Genomic DNA, 22312 nt, shown 5'->3' with positions numbered 1-22312 from the left:
GGGCATCCCACTCCCCAGCAGCATTCTCTGACTTCCTAATGCCAAGGCATTTGCTACAACTCCCCTGCAGGTGCCAGTGTCACTAAGTTACCAGCTCTGTTAATTTTTAGGCTCTGCTTCTGCTCCTGTATGCCTTGCTGAAAATGAGGAATAGTTCCTTTAAAAGCAGCTGTGTAAGACTCACGGCACTGGGATCCCTGGAAGGATCCCTGGCCTGCACAGTGACAGGGTGCAGTCTGTCAGGGGCTCCTTCCCCAAGCTGGCCTCACACAGTGCTGGGAGCCCCCAGCATGGGTGCACTGGGATGTCCTCTCTTCCTGCCTTGGGAATGGGGGCTGGGGGTGGAGGCTGCATTCCCTGGGATGTTTTTTCCCCACTAGGAGTCACTGCTACAGATATGCCTATGGAGATGCCCCAGTTCTCCAGCAGTCAGGAGAGGGGTCCTGTAGAAACACAGTCAGGCTGAGCTTACTCTGTTCCCTGTGCATTCTTCCTAAATGTCCATTATCAGTGACTACTGGAAAAAGGGATTTGGTGGGGTGTTTGTGTGCTCCAAGTGCTCAGGAGGAGCAGGGTATTTACAGGATTTACTCCATTGCTACCACGCCCTGTCTAGATCCCCTGACTCCCAACCCCTCTGTGCCATTTCCTCTCAGAAGCTCTCCCATGGGAATCAAAGCAGACTGCTGAGTTTGTTCTGGTATCCAGTTCCCACCTTTGCCTTTTTCCCTTTTTTCCTTCGCTCAGTTTAATTTGTAAAATGAGTGAGGGCTTTGCAGGGGCTTTGTTACACATAAACCCAGAGATGGTGGCATTAAGTGCATTTGCTAAATTAATAAAGAAATCTGCACGTTTGCTGTAGGGTTCTGTTGTTGATTTGGGAACAGTGAGCTCTTGCAAATCTCAGCTTTCACCTTGCCAATCCCCGTATCCCTCTAAGTGTACTGCAGCTCCTTGGAACCTGTTGGGGGTTGGCGCTGGCATCCCTTCACTAGATCACATTTATGCATTAGTGCCATCTGTGCCTGCTGCACCTTCTGTGAGGCAGCCCAGCCAAGTGGCTGGCAGTTATCCGGGACTGCACACAAAAGGAAAGGCGAGAGAAAGGGGGGAAGGAGGACAGTCACTGAGGATGGCACCTGACGCTTCCTGCGTGCTGCTGGGTCTGGGAGCGCAGACCTGCTCTGGGGTCCCTCCCTGCCACTGCCGAGTCCTCTCTCTCTACGTAAGAGAGAATACCTGTCTTGTGCCATTCAAGCCAGTTCTCCCTGTCCTTGTGTTCTGGAGACTTGGGACACTTTTGGGACAATGCTGGGCTTCACACCACGCCGTGTGTCCGGCCTGAGCGGTGCCGTGGTTCTGTGAGCACGGGGGGAATGCAGCGGGGAGCAGGAGGGAATGCAGGGCTGGCTGTGCTGATTTATCCCTTTACCCTCTGTTCAGGGGAGCTGAACTGCTCCCAGCACCCAGGTCCTTGTGGATGGAGTCTGGGCACTTTGAGATCATCAGCTCCCAGCTGAAAGTTTGGATTGATCTGTCCTACACAGGCAGGTACAAACTATAAAAGCAGACAGAAATACAAATGCAAGGGTTCTTACACTGAACATAACTGTGCTAAGAATCTAGAAGTGAATTGTCTGGCTTAGAAATTAATTGAATCACTGCATTGTTCAGTCTGTCCAGAAAAATAAGGTGCCTTACCCAGCCTAACTTAGATCAGGGAAGGAGCATACAAGCTCCTGGCAGGGGTGCTGAGCAGCCTCCGGAGCTGAGCACCCTTCCTGACAAGGCTGGGGAGTCAGTCATACCTTCCTCTCAAAACAGGACTCACCTGTGTGTGTGCCTGGACACTGCCCAGAGTGGGGGAACTCTCCTTCTCATAACTAAGTTTATTAGTATTTACATATAATAAGTACATCTTTCTGATTTTTTTTTCTGAATGACCACTTTCACACTGTGGTGTCTTTTCCACTTAGAATACAATACTTGGAATTCAAGATTTGCTTTTCCATTCTTTCCATATGTTCAGTGTTAAACATATGCTATACTTTATATTTAAAAACTAGCAGCAGACTGAAAAAAAAATTGCCCACACCACACCACAAAAATACGTTTGCTTCATTATCCAAAGCTTCTGGGTTTCTGTAGTATTTTACCAGGCAGGGGGAAGAACCCTTGAGGGCAGTCTCAGAATGGGAGATAACTCGGAGGAGCTGTGAAGAGAGGGAACATCTGGTTCTCACTAAAGCATGGATAAGGCTGGTCAGAGCTCAGAGCTGTACACAGCCTGGTTGAGATGGCAATGGAGTTGTCAGCTGTGGAATTCAGGAAGGAAGCCCTTCCAGTCAACTGAGGAATTGGCCTTGAGTACATGGGTACTCAAAAGCTGCACGGATGCAAAAGGAAAAGCAGCAGCGTGTGCTGAGTGTGTAGGTCCCTGCCCAGTGCCCTTTCCCTCCTGGCTGGGCTGACCCAGATTTGCTCCTGGCCATGGAAGTGCAGATGGCTTGGCTTGGGGGGCACACACCTGGGCACAGCACAGGAGGAGGACACTAGAGTGCTAAGGGATTTCACAGAAATTCAAATTATCCCACCTAGAGAGATACAAGCAGCCTGAGGGTTTGACAAAGGAAAGGAACAGCCCCCATAAAAATCCCTGTGAGAGCAGGGAAATGGCTGGGGATGGTTAGCTGGAGGTAAGGTGCAGGAAGGCTGTGCTGAAGGTGAATTTGGGAGAGGTGGCAAGGTTTGGCAGTGCTGTCACAGAACCGAATTCAGCGTGGTTGCCATGGCGATGCCGTGTTGTTGTACACAGAACTGAGCTGGGGCAGTCCAGCGCCTGCTCCCCCCGCTTTGGGGCTTTTCCAGGGCTCTCGCACTCCCAGTCTGGGAGGCAGGAGGCAATGCCCCGGCATCCTCCCCCAGGTAGGGATATTTGAAACTAGGAAATCACTGGTAATCTAGAGCTTGTCTCTGGAATTAGCTGGTAAATGACCACAGCAGCACTCAGAGCTCAAAAGCAATGAGGTGTGCACAATTGCCTTCCAAAGCCGCAGCCACACATGGACCAAAGCCTGATTTTAATTGCAACATGGGTAGATCGGTGCCTTTTGTACATCCTTTCCCTGATGAGCATGTCAGCTCTTCGAAGTTGAAAGCACAACAGAACCAAAGCCTGCACTGGCAAATTAAAAACTTCTAAATAAAAATTCTCTGGCAAAAATGAAGCATAGGTTCAATTATTGTAATTAGTTGCATATTTCAAATTATATTTTCAAACAGGTGTAGTTAAATGAATAAAAATAGCTTTGTGAACAGTCCTCCAATGGCTTACTTGCATTTAACTGTAGTTAATGAAGGGCTGATTGAAGCTAAATTATTTTTAAAATTTTTAAATGACCCACGCATGTTGTAAGGGGCCTTGTACCAGCTGTAATAAAATTTAATCCAGCTGGTCTGTCCTTTGCCCATGCAAAGCCTTACTGACACAAATGGCCCTTTTAAGGCCACTTTGAGTGTGTAAAACCCCTTGGTTCTAATTGTACCTTTTTTTTGCATGAACCGGAGGAGGTTTCAGAGTCTGTGAATTACATCTGCCAAACAAGTACACAAATTCAAGCCCTTTTGTTCCAGGACCGATCCTGGGGCTCTGCTCACATAGGAAGGTGCACAAAATCCAGCAGAGTCATGTAACACTCCATTAGAACGTGTGAAATGTAAAGATACGGGGGAATACAGTTAGGAAGTACACTTGTAAAATCTAGTCAAACGTTCAGAAAAAAATAGATTGAAACTTCAACAAACCAAAGTCCAGCAAACCAAATCCCAGCAGGAGCAGCTGGAATGTGGTCAGTCTCTGCGCTGAATCCAGTCAGGATTCCAGAGCAAAGTCTTCCTAAAATCAAGGCTGTTCCTGCAGTGCTGCAGCCCCACTACCACATTATAAATTAATGCCAGAGATGCCAAAAGGCCCCTTAAGTAGAAAATGTCAACATGCAAATGTTGAGCAGGAGATGCACAGAAGCACTGAGAGCTTCCAGGTCCCCCTGGGACAGCTCCTGCCCCATGAAGCCCTGGGAAAGCCTGAGCCCCCAGCCCTGCCACAGCAGCTTTGCTGGTGAAAGAACATTCCCCTGCACATCAGGGGAACTGCTGGAATGGCCACTTCCCTGCCACAGGCCCTGCAGGGCAGTGTGTGGAAAAACAATCTTCCACCCCGTCGAGGAGCACACAAACTCAGCCAGGGCCTCCCCACAGACAGCCAGCTTGTACCTGTGCAAAGCTGCAGCCTTTGGAGAGGCTGGCTGGCGAGAAAGGAATGGGTGACATGACAGGAGGAACACATGAAAATCCCTTTGCTGCTACAAGTGAGGGGTTTCCCTCTTCATTGATGGCAGCATTTGGTGAGTTAGGAGAGCTTAGAACAAACCTCTCATTTGCTCAAGGCACAGCCTGTGTGATCTGTGGATGGTTTGCTGTAGATGAGACACGAGCAGGACAGACAAGCCACGCTTCTCCATGAAGTGTCCCATGGCCTGTGCTCATGGCACTTGGGGACCTGGGTCAGTGGTGGCCTTGGCAGTGCTGGGGAAGCAGCCAAACTTGATCTCGGAGGGCTTTCAGTGTGACTGCACCAAAAACTCACTGCTGTAATGGCTCATTGCCCCGTGTCTTATTAAAGTGAGGACTGTGGAAGGTAGGTGTGAACCAGGAAACACTCAAGGAAAGTATTTCTGTGGAAAACTGATGTTTCCTGTACCACAGCACTGGCTGTGCTGTGTTAGCTGTCCAGCCCTGTGGTACCTCTTCGGGAGGACATTCTCACCACAGCTTCATTAATACTACTACACAAGAAAAAAAGTGTTCCTGCTCTTTATCTTTTTCTTTCTCCTTCCCCCAGACAAGTGATTTGGCTGTTCCTAATTAAAATGAAGAAAAAAGTGGCATAAGCTTAATTAAGCTTTTAATTCAGTTAGAGCCTATAGGAATAAATCACTGCAGACTTGGTAGTGACATTCAGAAAATACAGTGTCTGCTCCTCCTCTGTCACAGAGATGGTAACAAATGATGGGAAATCCTGAGGAGACAGGGATGCAAGAGCTTACAAGTGCAGGTGTGTCTCTAACCCAGGTAATAGGTGTGTTTACACCTACACTGGATCAAAGTGCAGTGAAACTGGCCTTCCCAAATACAGCTACAATTCCTGACTCGGGTGCTGGATGTTTTAGTGGGATTTTGGGACATGGACCTGTTCTTTGGAAGCACAGGTGAGAAACTACAAAAAATATGAAACGTTGCATTTTTCCTAAGCAAAATGATGGCTTTCCTTAGGATTAAGTGGTGGTGGTAAACACAGGAATGAAACACAAACACCTCTCAGCTATGGCCTGACTACAGCAGGTGGGGTGAAAATGGATAGAACTGAGGCCCAGGCAGCCTCTCCTCCTGAATCCATACTGAATTCAGAAGTCCTGCTTTTACTGCCTTCACAGAATAAGCCTAATGAAGATCCTCTGACACAGAAAAAGTTCCTTCGAGCAGCACCTCAGACTGTACAAAGTACATGCATTTTAAAACTAAAAACTGCAGTAATTTTCGCAGGTCTATGATTTTATAATGTAGGACCATATCTTCACTCTTTGGCTAGTAAATTCTCTCCAACAAGTCTTATTGTCAGACTTTTAGTACAAGCTTTCAATTCCAAATGAGGAATTCCTTCAAATTCCTTCCAAGAAATTACCAACGCATCATCAAGGATAAGGCACTGCTGTTTTACAAGACTAAGAACTTCATTTTTCTTGACTGGGAACTCATCCCTCAGCTGCTAGGGGTTCAAGTCCAGGTTGAAAACCTTTGGCACAGGTGAACAGAACCGAAGCCAATGGTGGCACCTCACCTGTGCAGGGAACAGCAGAGGCTAAAGCTGCTCCCCCACTGCCCGGCCTCAGCTCCCAGTCACTCACTGCTACTCTCAGGTGAGCCACCGGGAGCAGTGGCTGAACAGTCTGGCCCCTCTAGGATCGTGGCAGTGACCAACACCCCCCAGATCAGACATTTTCCTACAGAAAATGCTGTCCCTGAACAGTGACAGCAGTTATTTTAAACTGTGTGTTCTTTTGGGATCAGCCTCGCTGCAGTTTCAATCACACACTCGTTCGCTGTCATCTCAATCACGGATGCTACTTGGCTGGGTATTCCCCTCTTTGCCTTGTTGAAAGGAACAAAAAGAAACTGCAGCAAAAGAGGCAGAAGTAAGACACCCGTGCTGTGGCCTGTGCCTTCCGTCGCTGTCACCCCCGTGAAGACAAGGAGGAGTGCCCCAAGCGTGGGCAGACCCAGCTCTGAGTGCCCTGGGCACCTCTGCCCCTCCAGGACACTTCCCAGAGGTGCCACCCCAGCGCCTGGCTGGGCCAGCTTCCGGGGCCACAGGGCACTGGAGCAAAGTGTGCAATTGCATTTTCACTGTAATTAGGTGCCTAATTGTGCGCCTGGGCCTGGCTGCTATATTTGCACGTGCACTTAATGATGATTTATCGAGGAGCTCTCTGGCCACACCTCGCTCTCCAGCCTGGCAGAGGCAGCCGCAGGGTGAGAGGTGAACCTGAGCGCTGGCTCCTCCCCAGCTTTTAAACTGAATGCCTGTTTCTCTAGGGCTTTTTAAACCATTGGAGCAAAGGCAGAACTCCAACTCCCACTATCACTGAGATGGGAGACAAGCACACTGCTGCACTGACAACTGGGAGAAAGAGAAATTGCAAGGAAAAGGCAAGGGGCCAGGTTAATAAATGAAATTTCCACGTGGGGTGTTCAAACAGTGCTGGTGTTGAACTTGTCCAGTGGTGTGCTGTCAGGCAATAAGAACCTGTACCAGCCAAGGTCAAAAGGGATCTTCTTTGAAGACAGATAAATTCTCAGTGTCCTCTCTCAGGATTATCCAGCTGGCTTTTAACTCAGAACTGCCTGAACTCTGACACTGGAGTTCTCAGGGCCAGCTCAGCTGCGCAGCCACTCAGCTGGACGCTTAATAGACACAGCACTGTGAAAATGTCTATTATTTCCCTTCAGTGAAACACTTTTTAACTACAGCATCCAATCACTCTTTATGGCGTACGATGTCAAAAACACTTACAGCACAAGCAGAGATCTGTGTTTCTTTTGCCACAGACAATAAATCTTTAGTGTCTTCTCTTGCCACGCATCACTCCACTTGCTCTCAGGAGGCACCATACGCCTCTCTCTCCCTCTGCCTCTTCTAGCAAGGTCACTTTCCAGTGATGAAACAACTTTTCCAGAAGGTATAGTGTTCAATAATTAATACCTACTGATAATAGCTTCCCAAAGCAGCGCTTTAAAGCTCTAATGCTCATCACACACTTGCAGTGGGAAGAACCCCTAAAATAGATCTGAGTATCACATCTGAAAATGCCAGCCTTAGGAAGCTGGGGTGCGTGTGGCCAGAGTTACACCATGGACACAGACAGCCCCGTAGCCCTGGTGCTAGAGGAAGCACAGCCCTTGCTCTCACAGCAGGCAGCACAGCTGTACTGCAGGTGTGAGCAGCTCAGGTCACCCTGGTGTCCTCTCACCTGCTCTGGTGTCCTCGCCTGCAGGGGGTCCGCAGGAACAGGTCTCCAGTGGGACAGATGCTGGGGAAGGTGCCCGGCTGCGGGCGCTGAGGGCTCTGCGTCCCCAGGTGGGGACAGAACCTGACCCCAAAGTGGCAGCGAGCCCAGAGCCCACGTCCTGCTCCCTCTTCCCAGCCATCTCCTCAGCACCAAACTGGCCTTTCCAGACCAGCTCCACTGGCAGCAGCCTTTGACAAAAGCACAGCAGAGGCTGTATCTGAGCATGCGCTGCACAAACCAGGGGATCAGTAGTTTCAGTATTTCTCCTGGCTGACAGGGGGTGCTGTGTGACGTGGGGCGCGTGGCTCAGCCTGAACACAATGGGTGAATCAGTTATTCATGCAATTGCTCTTTCTACCTAAGTAGTGCAGTCCTTGATAAATGCAGGTGGATTTGTGTAGCTCATTCTAGACTGGTGTAAGATCTGACTTGGCTTGGTTTTTGTCTGTGTGTGAAGGGAAATCTCTGCCCTCAAGCTCTGCAACACACAAGAGAAAACAGGAGAAAACCTGTTTTATGTTGCTCTTCTTCTGCACCAAGTGCCCTTGTCACTGATTTTACTGTTTAACTCTCCCATCTCCATCCCCCAGAAATGCACTGTGAACCCCTTTACCTGGATCAGTGGCCCTCTGCTCCCAGCTGGTACTCAAAACTCACCAGAGCCATCTTTTCCCCCTCCTGGCTGTGGATTTGTTTCATTACTTGGGGCTCACATCACCTCTGCACATGTGCCTCAGTTCCCCTTGTCCCTCGGGAGAGTCCTGCTGCTCTGACCAGAGGACACACTGCATTTAGGGATGTATGGCTGTGGCCCACTGGGAAGGCACGTCCTCCCTGCTGCAGGGGGACACAGCACACAGCGTTAATCCTGACTTCTTTGAGCCAAACCCTAGTATTGCTCTCCTTCTGTAAGCAGAGCATTTATGGGTTTATAAATCAGGACAGACTGACATCAAACATGCCCAGAGAGTGCCTGGGAGCATTCACGGAGTGCCAGCTGGGGATGTGGCTGGCTTGGAAGGAAAGGGCCTTAATTACAATTAGCATAGGAACAATTGAAGGAAAGAGGAAGAGAGTTCTTTCAGGGAATTGCCACAGTTGTAATGCACAGTGGAAAAGTTCTATCCATTATATTCTCCTAATCCTTCCAACACCTTTCCTTTTTGTTGTAGATGTTGTTATCAGAGGGCAGAGCCTTACTGCGCCGCCATAATCGCGGAGCTGATTGGCCCCATGACCTGAAAGCACCTGCTGGGGCACAGGGCTGGCACCAGCGGGGACCCATGGCTGTTCTGGCATGGGAGGGGCATTCCCATCAGTGCTCTGCCCACTTCACTGGGGAGCCTTTGCCTAAGGACGTTGTGTTAGTAACTGCATGGCAGCAAATGGCCTGTGGCTGGTTGTGGCTAGGCTGTGGGAGACACTCCAGGTTCCGGACAGGCACCCACAGCTCCCAGGGGGGCAAACAGAGCTGGGAACAGGGCAGCGAGGCAGCCCTGGGAAGAGGGGGTGCCCTCAGACATCCTGTGTCTCTCCTGGGTCAGCAGGGGGGCCCTGTGGCACTACTCAAGAGTTTCTGGGGGATTCCCTAACTCAGAGGGGCTCAGCTGGGTTGGGGACATCGTTCATTTCCCAGAATGGAGTGACATCCTCTGAGCCCTTGGGTGCTGCTCTGAATGTTCAACGCTAAATAATCAATTTCCTTTTGGATCATAATATGCTTACTCTGCTCCTCATTCCACAGCCTTTCCAGATTTTAGCAGGTTCTATGTTTTACCATGATGTAAAATGTCATCCATCTACTTGGGTACAGAAAGATACAGAACACGGTGCAAGCTCCTGTGTGCTTTGCACTTTCACTTCCCTTCTGCTCACACAAGGCACAGTTTGCATCCAGAAGGGGAACTTCTCTTTCACACTAGTAAAGAATTTCTGTTGTCTCTCTGCAAAAAGGTGGTAGTGAGCTCCAAGAAAGTCTAGTCCATTTTCATTGGATCAAACTGCTTTACACTGCTTGTGTGGCCGGCTGGATTAAGTAGTAAAGACAGGGCAAGGCTGTGGGAGAAAACTGCAGGCAGAAATATGTCTGAGAAGCAAGCAATACCTAGGAAGGAGCAGTACTGAGCCCCAGAGCACACAGGAAGCTGCAGCACGGAAGTGCTGTCTTAGGAAGGCTGTCACCTCACCCCCAAGGTTGTGTTCACAGACAGATGTGCCACCCATCCTGAGGCTGCGGGCGAGGGACACTGCTCCTGTTCCTTGGCACAAGTCCAGCACAGCTTGGAGCCTGGCTGGAGCTGAGCCCAGCTGAACTGCACTGGTTGGTCTCATGTAGCATTTGCCCACCAGGTCTACAAGTTACAGAATTCTTTTTGGAGTGGCTGGGAGGGGACAGAGCTGTGTGCACCCACAAGCCCTCTGTGCCAGGGAGCAGCAGCAGTAACCATGGCTGCAAATTGCATTCACTTCCTTGGAGGCAGCGTTTAAATTGCAGCAGGCTGTGACACAGCCAGCCCACAGTCAATGGTCAGAAAATGTTCTGCCTGGGGATCACCTGGCCAGTTTAAAATGCAAACAGCTAAGTGTTATGGGGGTTCTATTAAAGTTTTATGGATCTGTAGTTCAGAATGGACTAAAACATGCAAAAACTCATTTCAGAAGAAAAGTAATTTTGAATTAGGGGAATACAGTAGTAAGATTGGAGACAGTAAATATAATTTTGGATCACTTTCCTTCTCTCTCTCCCCACTGTCTGCCTCTCCCATGCAGCAGGCACATCCAGCAGTATGTGTGCTGTAGTTCTCAACTTTTGAAGAGCTGTAGGGGAAAACAGCTCCCTCGCCCTGCCTTCTTTTGGATTATGCTGTGCACAAAAGGATTAATACATTGCAACTGCTTGCAGGTTTAGAGCCCCAGGTGAGGCAGGGCCTGGATGGGCACATCTAAGCATCCTCTGAACTCCAGTAGCTACAGTTTACCACAGGTATACAACAACTCACCCTGGGTGAGTGAACAAGCTTGGGCTGCCACAGCTATGGCAGGTGACACCCCACCTGCCAGGTGAGACACCAACTCACTTTCTAAAACCAGCTTTTCCAAGGTGTTTTCACATGCCTTTGCTGTTGGTTAGCGGAGCAGAGCCCAGTGAAGTGGCAAGGAAACTAGCCTAGTTCTGTTCACCTCATTCTGTTACCGCCTCCCATGCCAGAGCGTCTCTGGCTCTGGTCACTTATTTCCAGGACCACCTGACTCTTAAAGCAAGTATTTGTGCTGATCTCCTCCAAAATGGCAGTGGAACCACAGCCTGGTCTGTGGGAGAACACTGGGGCCTCTCACTTAAATCTGCCAAACCAAGAATGCCACTTGAACATTAATCTAGATAAATGGCACATAAAATTGATCTGGATTAATATGCTTATCAGTATAAACAGAGCTATGTGAGTTCATCATGTGGGAACGTAACCTTTGTGCAAGGTGTTTTTTCATTTCCATCCCCTTTTGCTGAAGAGTGTGTGAATGCAAACACTTCCTCGGCGCTCCGTGTGCGTTATCCGTGCGAGCAGCTCCCATACAGTGATGTATGTATGTGTAAATTGTGTGAATGTAAATATAGATAGGCCATATGTCCCCAAAGTCCCAAAAGAGCATCTGATGTTGATATATAGACAGTGTGTTAAGGACCTTCCTAATTAATAAGCCAGATTAAAAACCTCTTGGCAATCAATTAAGATTAATGACAGAAGTCATTCTGTCTCCCCCTCCACCCGCGTCTCGGGCTGTGAAAACGCTGGGTCGGGAAACTTTAATCCTGTTATCTGCTGCCTCCTTCATGTGCAAAGCCGGGAGATTAGCTCAGCGGCCATCCTGAGTCCCGGCCAGCCGCTCGGACAGCTGCCCTGCGCCGCCAGCTCACAGGGGAGGAGCAGTCGGGGCAGGGAGCTGGCCTGGTGCTTCACTGCTGCAGCTCGCTCCACAGGAAGGTGTGGTGAGGATGAGGGGAACAGAAGCGTTTGTTGTTTGGGAGTCCTGTGCAGTGAAACACTCGGTGACTCCCAGCCCCTGCGCCGCCCTGCTCACAGAAATGTTTCCTTTGCCTTGCCTTGGGGACCCACTGCCTGTGTGCTGGCAGGGGAGCCGTGGGACCGCTGTGGCACAGCCGTGCTGCCCCTCCTCCCTTCCCCATGGCTGTCATCCCCTGCCGCATGGCCTTGGAACTGCCAGGCAGGCTGGCTTCCTCCCGCTCTCGTTCTTACCAGTGCTCACAGAGGGACGAGCCCCGAAGGCTTGTTTAAGAGAGCAGCAGACTCATCTGCACCAAGGAAGACAGTGCCAAGAACTGCTGCCTACGTAGTTGGGAAAATAACCCTGTTTCTCCTGACACCAGCACAACATCCTTTCTTCAGCAAGATGATCCCTCCAGCTTCCTCCGACTGCCAGGAGAGCAGCTCTAGTCGGGATGGGCAGCTAACTGCCAGGCAGCCAGGCAGCCTCCTGAAAGCAGCTGAGGTTACAGGGTGAGCCCGTGACTCCAGTCACCAGGAGCTCCCTTTTGGAGGGAGCACTGCTACCCACATTGCACACATGCACAATGTATTACTTCTGTATTATGCAGAGATGCTCAAAAGTAGCAGTTTAAACAGATGTGTGTGTTAACTCTGCAGCTATTATTAGAAAAGACCTTTAAAGCAGCTAAATGCTAACAGGCTTAAAATCAGAACTGCAAGTGTCTTCCTTTTTAAAAGGTTGTTGGTTTCTACATGGAAGTAAAAGCTGGAAGCGTTCTACAGATCTCCTCTCTTCTGATTCTTCTAGAATGAAGTACCGTCTTTCCTTTCTTTCACCACTGACTCCTACTTCCATCCTGATAGGGCAAAATCTTCACTACAAGTGCCATGGGCCAAATGTGGACTTTTTTGTGTGCATAAATGCACACAGGATGAGAGCCTCAGCCACCATCACATTGCAGCAAGCTCAGACAAAGAGTCCAAACTGCTGAGGATCACCTCTTGCTGCTAAACTATGAGCTGGAAAACAAATGCAAGGATTTAGAGTTAAAACCAGGCCCCTGAGGCTAGTGCTAGGTGCTAGGTGCCCCTGTGCTAGGCTGTGTTCCTGGGCAGCCCCAGACTCCTGGGAAAAGAAGTTCAGCGCAGACCTCAGACACTGAACTGGCTCATCAGAGTAGCCCAGACCACTGCAGCTCAGTTTTCTTTGCCCCTTTAATAAACAACAAGGAAGGAAGTCTAGCTAGGAGCACAGACACAGGGTAATGCATCATTTATAAATTACCTTGTTAGTGCAGCAAACGCCACATGGCTCTGCAGCCGAAATCTCCTGCTGCGGACTTGCTCCGTTTGATGGGAGCCCTTCAAAAGCGCTCGTGGCTTAATGGAGGCAGTTTGTGGGGCCCTGGATCCATACCTGCTGTCCCTGTCCCTCGCTGGGAGCTTGGCGCAGCTGCCGCGGCGCGCAGCTGTCTCTGAAGTGGCTGCGTGTCCGTGGCCCCCAGCACAGCCAGCCCGCCTTGCATCTCTGCGTTTGTGCCTGAGGCGAGCCGGGGAGCAGCTGTGCCCCAGCCGTGTACTTTTGGTGAGCAGCCCCCGGGCCCCCCCGTGCCCTGGCCCTGCACAGCTGTGCCCGCTCTGTGCGCCCACACCTGGGCGCTGCCCGCCGCTGGCAGCCTCCGGTACCACCTCACCCCTGCCTGGCACAGCCCAGGACAGCGCAGGGATGCGCCAGCTTTGATACTCGGTGCCTCAATTCCTACTGCCTGATCAAGGACTCCAATTCAGCAGTGGATTCTTCCACAAATGGAACTGACAGGTTCTTAAACAAACAGCAACAGAAAGACAACGGAGACACCACAGTTCCACAGCTCTATGTGTGTGTGTGTGCACTGGCACACACCAGGGGTCCACCATGGCATCTCCACCCAGTGCATCAGGAACAAGGAAGAAGACACCATTTTTTCCCTGACAGCAAACACTGCGCAGACAGAAATGGCGCTCTGCAGTGACACACATCACATCTGACCCACCATTCCTTTAGGCACAAACATCACTCCTCGTCCCTTGAGCCACCACTCTGTTTTTCACAAGCCGATGTGCTGGCCAGCGCTGCTTCTGTCAGACCCAGCCTTTAGGGGCAGAAATCCCTGAAACAGGGCCTGACTGACACTTTTTTAGCCTTTTGAGGCACCCCTTCTATGTTCCTGTGTACACTGTTAAACTGTATTGTGCCATGTATTTTGTGTGTAAATTTGCTCTTGTCATTGCTCCTCCATGTCACATGCATCATTCATGCAAACAGTGACTAACCTGCCAAGGTTACAACAGCTGTATCCAGCTGTGCTCTCCACCTGCAGCAGGGCACTTGGCCATTCTGCTGCTTCCAGCACTTCTTACCTTAGTCTCACCTCTTCATCCTTTTGAACAGCACCAAACCTCATCCCAGGAAAATAATCAAAATTCCCATTACCTCCATTCTACCACATGTAACTCCCTCCCCTTACGTCCTCTCATCCTTTTATGTCGCCTTCAAGTTGTGTAATGCACAGTGTTCTGCACGGCAGTGCTCACTAGTACATGAGGCTGTGACTTGCTGCCATCTTAAAGGAAAGCATTTGCTCCCCTGGCTCTTCCCAAGTGCCACAGACAGGAAGTGGAGTGGGCCCAGGAGATAAATGCTGACATTTATAGTGATACTTTCCTGAGGAGCAGCAATCAAAAATATTTGATCTGGTTTCACTATCAAAGGTGGAAATGGCAGCTGTCCTCATCAGAGCAGCATTTGGGGGAGAGGCTCCTTTTTCAGTGGCCACAGACGTTCCAGGAGAAAGGACTGTCTGAGGAACAGATTTCCTAACCTTTTTGTTCTGTGCATGGTGCCATTGCAAAGCTCCAGGAGGCAACTTGCATGGACATCATTGCCAGCCTGTGCTCTTACAAACAGCTGGCTCTGAGAGCGACTGGTGTCCCTGTGACAGAGTTTACCCAGCACAAGGCTGTGTCCCGTTCTCCACCTGAGCACACACCACATCCAGCACGCCCCTCCCTCTGCCTCTGGGAGCCCCGCGTTGGTGCCACATCTCCAGGGCGGCGCCAGACCCTTTTCATGGCACAGACTGCCCACTGTGCCACCCATCCTGCCGTGCTGCTCCGGTAGTGTCACCCTTCCCGCCTTAACGCTCTGTTGTGCCACCCATCCCGCCTTAATGCTCCGGTGTGTCACCCATCCCGCCGTGCCGCTCCGGTGTGTCACCCTTCCTGCCATAACACTCCAGTGTGTCACCCATCCTTCCTTAACGCTCTGTCGTGTCACCCTTCCCGCTGTCCCACTCTGGTGGCTCTGTGTCCCCATGCCATGCACCCAGACCCACCTGGTCTCCTTGCTGTGGCCGCATCAGCGAGACTCTGTCGTACTGGCGCCGCAGCAGTGCCCACAGCGCGTCCAGCCGGCCCTGCAGGGACACAGCGGCTCAGTCAGGGGGCAGCAGCACACCCTGCCCACAGGGGCTGCCCGGGGGCAGCTAAGGCTGGCCTGCGTCCCCTGCAAGCACCATGGTGCTGCTGCTGCCCACCTGGCGTGCCAGGGAGGGCAGTCCCCTGCCCGGGGGCAGAGCAGGTGAGGGGCACCCCGCTCTGCACACATGGTGCCAGATCTTGCCTGTCCCACGTGTCTGCACATCACGGCTTCAGGGATTTCTGGGGGTCACAAAGGGCTCGCAGGCACTTGGGACAACAGAAGTATCCAGAGTCCCAGCTACAGCTTTCTGTGTGCTTTCTGCTCCTAACTCCCAAAGGCAAGGGATTTACAGACCTACCCTCCCCTTGTAATCTGTGCTTGTGCTCTGCAGGTCACTCAGAGCAGCACTCTTACGAGCCAGGTAGAACAATCCGCTTTTTGTCAGACTTCTTGCATTACATTGTTTTATATAATGTTTTGCTTTTCTTGGTTTGTCATGATAATGTGTGTTTAAAACTTAGCTACAAACTGTGCAGTTTTGGGTTTAATTAGCTCTACTGAGCCAAGAAAGCCCCCATAGATTTTAATGCTCTCACTGTACAATATGTCCCTTTTTAAGGGGAGGCAAACAGCACGTGGCAATAATGATCAAGTATTGCATTTAGGGCTACAAACTGCTTCTGCTATCCCTGCTGAGTAGGTGTTCCCTGCGAGAATAGCACATTACACTTGAATGGGAACACTTGGAAAGTAACACACAGCTCAGCCTGCATAAGGCACACAGAATCCAGCCCTCAGTAACAAATTCTACCAAAGACTCGACAGATACCTTGATTGGTGTGTACCACTTCTGCTGCATGGCTGGTGAGGTAGGCTTTCGTTTAGGTGGTTTAGGGTGAAAAGGTTCTTCTGGTTCTTCTGGGAGTTTCACCACAGCATTCTTTGCTTTTTCTAACCTGGCCCCTTCTTCTGTGGAGCCCTTGTCTCCCCAGCGTACCTGAGGAAAGGCAGAGTTCAGGTGTGAGTGCACCTCAGGGCAGGGAAACTGTTGCAAATAACAGAGGATAAATCTGAAGAGGTGCTGGATAAACAAGAGAGGAGGCACTGAGGAGAATACTAACTCTTCATTATGATAGCAACAGTCTTAGGTAAATGTCTGTAAATAAGTCTCAGCAGTGAAAGCAAATCCTATCTTGCTTCACATGGGCAGTACGGGGGAGACAGGGAATCTGTGAATCTTCTCTAAGTAATGATATAAAAATATAATTTCCACTTCTTATTTATCCTAAAATACCAGACCTTATTCTGGCACCCATGAAAGCCAAGATTTCTGAGCCTAGGTCTCCTAGCCCAGAGAATTTTTGAGAACCCCACTGTAGATTTAATGTGATGCTTGGGCAGGTTTGAGCAGAAGCTCCTTGAAGCTGCTCAGGTTTCCATGTCGTCCTACACACTGGAGAAGTGTAGGTGAAGCAGTCTAACCTGCCTAAGTGCATGTAGAACATGCATGTAGAAGATGTATCAGTGTGTATGTTAATCACTGCTCCAAGTGTATAAAATATATTGAGAGTTGAAAGAGAAGGAAACCCAGGTTATCACTATTGGGGAGACAGACACATATTCCCATTTCCATGCAGGCTATACTCACTGTGCTCTAGACATTAAATACATGGAAAAACTTTCCTGCTAATAGGGATGATTCACCTTGTAACTGGAAGCACCATACAGCAATCTGAGCAGGGGTGTTTGCTGTACTGCCCACACAGATAAGCCTGGACAAGGCTGTTCTTCTCATCTGGAAAAGAACAGCTAAAAGCTGTGGCTGGAGTTTGAGAGTCCTTAGTGAAAGTGACCTGGATCACTTCAGCAAGACTTCCCATAATAATGCTATTTGCTGTGATCTGGCCTGCCAGGAGGCCCCCCCCCCCCCACTTCCACTGTGATCAATGGTACTTGTACAGGGGTTGTCATGTGGCTGCTAAAATGTATTTTAAACACTGTTCAAAGGATTAGATGGTGGATCCCTCACTGAAAAAATTATCTTCTTCAGACAGAAACCACTTCACCCAGAAGAAACCAGAAATGGTGGAGTCTGACCACGCAATTCTGACATAAAAATGAATTAGCTGTAACAGGTGGAGTCTGGCAATGACATCCCAAAACTTTACAGCAATGCCAAAAGACAGAGCTAGGAGAGCACGCAGCACTGCCCAAGCTGTCTGGGACTGTCCCAGAGGGGTGGAGCCGGTGGGGAAGGCAGGAGTGGATGGGTACCTGCCCCAGCACAGAACTGGGAAGTGCATGGGTGCTAGTTCACTTCCTTCCCTTCTCCAGAAAGGGAAGCTGCCAGAAGAATCAAGCACCGGAGGAATGGCAGAAGAGGCCAGAGAAGCAATAAAAACCTTACTCCATTGCCACATGGACTGCAAACATGGAAGAAATGTCATGACTGGGCCAGCAAGTTTGTCACTGGCCACAGCACAGAAACCACCTGTAAGTGCCAGGTAAGGAACAACCTCTCTTGGGGTGTTTTCTCTCACTTCTGTCCTGACTGCACAAAGGAGCAGTGTGCTCTTCTGAGCCAGGCAGAGCTGTGAGGCCTGCCCAGCTCTCCCAACAGCCTGAGCCCATCTTCCCAGCCCCAGCCCAGACACAGCAGGGCAGAGGTGACGCTCTGCAGTCAAACCTGGAGGCACTGACCAGCAGTGCCCAGCCAGATCTGTCACTGCTCTGGCATGGACAGAGCCATGGCCCCACAGAAGGGTGACTTTTCAAGCGCCCATGATTAGGCTGGCAGGAATTTCAATTGGTTTACATCTTTAACCTTTAGTCCTGCACAAAATTCCTACCACAGATGAAAAGGTTTTCTAACCTAATCATCGGTTTCTACCCTCGTTTGCATTTTTTGCCATGGGCTGAACATGTCTTTCTTTGTGGTCTTGATGTCACTTGTGTTCATGGTTTCTGCTCCGTGGTGCACGATTCCGTTTGGGAGCCCCTCCTGGAGACCATCATAGTTTCCCTCAAATCCAGGCTTGTATTTCTTGATGTTGGAAAGTGTTTCCTAGTTTGCTTCTGAAAAATACTGCACAAAATGTCTGCTTTCTGTGAAATCTGAAGCTCCTCTAAATTAGCAATTCTGAGCTGCTGAAAAAAATGCACATAAGCGACACAGCTTCAAATTTGTCTGTTCTGCTGCTGCATTTAAAAAGTACTCAAGCAAAGCTGATTAGGGCAATACCTTTAAAGTTTCATCAAGACACCTCAGTATGGCCTAAGTGGGTGTTTCAGACAGAGACAGCTTCCTGGACTGTAGTTAGGAACTGCTCTGCACGTTCCATATAGGCTCACTTGACTACAGAACCTGCCATAAGGATGTGCCCATAAGGATGCACATTCTTCATTCTGTTTTAATTAACATGATGCTATCATGTCTCTTCAAAGACAGGCTCTGTTGTCGCTGCGAGTCCCTCTGGGATCAAGCCTCTCCTCAGCGTCACCATTGTCAGCGCATTTGGCTGGCCCACACTTGGGGGACTTATGTTTCACTGTAATTCCTTCCAAAACACGCAGAAAAGGCTCTCACTCTCTCTTTCTCATTAGCTTGATGGAAAGAGCATGTCTTGAGGCAGCTATTTAAAGTTCCAGTCAAATGGAACTACTGAAAGCTGTTCTTTCAGAGGCAAGGTCAGAATTGTTCGATATGGTAACGAATTTTCCAAGGCTTATGCCAGTGGGAAGACAAGCACACATTATGGCCTTGTATTTTCTGTGCACTTTCAAGTCTTTGTTTCCATGCTTGCAGCCTCAGAGAGCTTGTGCTTGCGGGAACTGCCATCTCCAAATCATACCAACCTCCATCCTCTTAATTCCCCCAACTCCTCGTCCACCATAGTAGGAAGCATCCACTGTGGGCCACTTCTTGGAAGGCAAGGGCACCGGTTCTTCTTCCTGTAAGTGCATTCAAATGACACTGACTTTTAAAAGATACTTACACACCCCCCAAATGTCTTCTCTGTGTATTTCACTGGAGGTCCAGGAGCCTACCCTGTTGGCTGTGAAAGGGGTGCAAACACTGAGGACAGCAGAGCCTCCAGAGCACTACTGCCCATAAGAGGGGGAGAAATTCACTTGTAAGGGGAATTCCTCAGTGTCTGGAATGACAGAACTGGGGAAAAATGCTGCCTAAGTCCTACATGAATCTTTAGATGTTGGACAGGGGCTATTCAAGCTTTCAGCTTCCAGTGCAGAATGTGAAAAAAAAAATCTTATTTTGAAATAAAGGCCCTAAGTGTTTCTGTGGATCTGGGCTTAATTCAGGCCACGCTGAGCTGAGGCAGAGCAGAGATGTGTTGTCTCCGGCAGCCCTGTTCTGCTCTGCAGAGACCGCCCCAGGCCAGTCCTTTCTCCGGCAGCACTCGGACAGGAGCCGGACACGCAGCGCGCAGGGCCGCACAGGAGCAGTCCACGTGAGCAGTGGAGTACCCTGAGCACCGTCAGACCATACCTCTTTTGGGGCTGGCGGAGGTGGAGGGGGATCCTTGATGACCTGAAAGAGCCAAACACAGGAGACAGTAAGGTGCTGCACTGGCAGCAGCCAAAGGCAACAGCCCCTGCTAAGAGTGAGCTGCTTCCACCCGAGCTGCCACGACTGGCAGCGAGCTGGCTGCCTCTGCTACCACTCCCCTGAGCATCCATCAGCAAGGCCTTCTGGAAATGGCCACTGCACGTCTGCCAGAACTGCCATCCTGCCTGCAGACACTCTGGGCAGAGTGTCTGCCACCATGCCACTGTGCCTCCTGGCCGGATGAGCCTCAGCCGTGGCCTGTGACAACAGCCCTGCCGAGACCCCCCCGAGCCCAGAGCAATCCTGCAGGAAACGCGTCCGAGCTGTTCCTGGGCCAGGTCCTGCACAGCCCTGGGCCGAGCTGCTGCTGCTGCTGCTGCTGCTGCTGCTGCTGCTGCTGCTGGCAGTCACAAGTGTGAAATGCTGCTGGCAGCTCAGGCTTCACTTCTGCACGTCCCGGCCACTTCCGCAGCCCTCCCAGTTCCCACCTCCCAGCTCCATGACTGTGCAATGCCTGCAGTGCAGTCACACTCCCACACTTCTGACACTGCTAGGGTGAGGCCCCCTCCCTCCCGGGAGCATTTCTTACACCTCTATTTAAATCTCTCCCTACAGTCTCTTCCCATTCCCTCTGTCACATCCACACGGTAAAGCTCAGAGAACGCCCAGCACTGGCAGTCCCAGCAGGAGAGAGGCAGGCAAGGAACCCTCTTCAGTGACTCGGCTGAAAACTGAATGCTCAGCCATTCCTCCAGGTTTGCAAGCTCACAGTGAGTTCTTTGGGGACATTGGGCTATGTTTTGGCCTTGGGTACTGCCTGGAAACACCATGAATATCAAGGAGTCTGTTCTTGCTAGGCCTTGATATTACACAAACATATCCAAAACTGTCCATGCTGATAAACACCTCAATCTAATACAGGCTTTAAGTAACTTAATTGAAATATGCCTTATTATATTCACTCTGTGCTATTTAATGTTAATACTATCAGTAAACATTGCCTATGAACAATATGACTACAGAGACAGTCAGCATAATATATGAAAGAAACGTATTTTTCTTGATCAGTAGAGCTTTCCATCTGGATTTACATTTCAGTTCTCAGTGCCACCCAGATAGCTACTACTGGCTGCCTAAACAGGCTGTGGACTTTCAGCAATGCCTAAAGGAATTCTGCCCAATAGGAGAAATAACTTACAGCACCCCTGGTACCAGTCTTCCACAGCCTTCAGGTTTCAGATACGGAATGGCGACCTCTGGATTTCTACTAAACATCCCTTTGCTGTTAGGATGTTGCAAAACCATGCCAGACATTACTTTTCTTTAAATAGTTCTGAACACTCCCCAGCCATCAGGAGTTTGCAACATACTTAACAGAAAGTAATTATTTAATGAGTGAAATATTCCTGAGAGCCACACTGGAATCACTACCCTGACTTTACATGAAACAGCAACACAGAGGGATTGTGAGACAGATCCTGGGAGATACTTGGATGCTGAGTAGAATTTGTCAAAGCCTGGAAGTATTTCATTCTCACTGAAAGCAATTAGTAGACTGGAAACAGTAAAGCAGCACTTTCACTCAATGAAGTGCCATCTTATTTAATTTCTGTCCTTATTTCCATTTCACCTGTCCCTAACCATCATCCCAAAACAGTCTCTTTCTCTGTCAGGCCTGCAAACTGTCCAGGACAAAGTCCTCCTAGGCAGATTTGTATGTACCAATATGAAATGGCACTGCCCATCCCCTTCTACACAGCTGTGCCACTCTGAAACTTCCCATCTGTCAGAACAGGCAGCTTTGCCCAGCAAACCTCTCCACAATGAGGGATGGAATTCCTGTGGGCCCTGCGCCCACTGGGGATGTAGGAATCACAATTCCCACCCTGGGCAATCGAAGGAAACCTGACTTGTTTGAGCTCATTGTGGCTTCCTAAGGCAGTAGTCAATGGCAGCTTTTGCTTATCTCCTCAAGTGGAGGATCTAATCCTGTGCCAGCTCCTGAACTTCCTGAAGTTTGAGGGGAAATTCAATTTAAAGCCAAGCAATCCATTAATTAGCTGTTATTTCTAATGGCTTCAGAAAATGAAACTTGTTTTAAAAGTGATAGTGGTGTGAGAAAATAATCTGCTTTGAGTAGCAGCTCCTCACCCTGCTGACAGCACTGGAATGTCAATGCCTGCATCCTTATGCTTCCACAGGCTCTCACACTCACACACTCAAATCACATGTGCACACACAAGGATTCTTTTCAATTGTGTCATATTTCAAGTGAAATCAGTAGAAAGCTGTTTATGAAAAAGAGAAATCCAAGGCACACGTGCAGCTCTGCATGGAGTTGCACACAGAAGTTCACAGAGGAAGACCAGAGTACCTTTTCCTAAACTGGATTCAGATTGTTTCAATGACAAAGCTTCTGAATACTGCTGCTGTCTCATCATCCTCATGGAGAGATGGGCTGCTTCCTCAGTTTGTTGGGTTTTGTCATCAGCCCCTCTGGGCAAAGCTCCATCTCATTTAGTGAGTTGCAAAGAATGAAGGTTTGGGTTTGGAGAAGAGCTGATTTAGTTAAAGAAATCACTAAAAAAAGGAAGAAATTGGTGCTTAAGGCAGCAGTGCCTCTGATCCACTCATTGCCACTTTTCTGCCACTCCAT

At 49.6% G+C, this 22312-nt stretch overlaps 1 protein-coding gene and 1 long non-coding RNA gene across 2 annotated transcripts in view; one reads left to right on the top strand and one right to left on the bottom strand.

Annotated features, from left to right (window-relative positions):
• Positions 1-18938, top strand: part of LOC130252214 (uncharacterized) — a 167875-nt gene extending 148937 nt beyond the window's left edge. The window contains exon 3 of the long non-coding RNA XR_008840318.1: positions 17424-18938. This is a non-coding gene — a long non-coding RNA (uncharacterized LOC130252214). The remainder of the gene's footprint in view (positions 1-17423) is intronic.
• ANTXR2 (ANTXR cell adhesion molecule 2) overlaps positions 1-22312 on the bottom strand; it is a 76681-nt gene that overhangs the window by 9684 nt on the left and 44685 nt on the right. Inside the window, exons 13-16 of the mRNA XM_056489570.1 lie at positions 19597-19638; positions 18945-19040; positions 15919-16086; positions 15004-15084 (exon numbers count right to left, since the gene is read on the bottom strand). Of these exons, the coding sequence (XP_056345545.1) occupies positions 15004-15084; positions 15919-16086; positions 18945-19040; positions 19597-19638 (387 nt within the window). The remainder of the gene's footprint in view (positions 1-15003; positions 15085-15918; positions 16087-18944; positions 19041-19596; positions 19639-22312) is intronic.

Source organism: Oenanthe melanoleuca, chromosome 4 (genome assembly GCF_029582105.1).
Source record: "Oenanthe melanoleuca isolate GR-GAL-2019-014 chromosome 4, OMel1.0, whole genome shotgun sequence".
Taxonomy (NCBI): domain Eukaryota; kingdom Metazoa; phylum Chordata; class Aves; order Passeriformes; family Muscicapidae; genus Oenanthe; species Oenanthe melanoleuca.
This window is presented reverse-complemented; position numbering and strand designations above follow the sequence as displayed.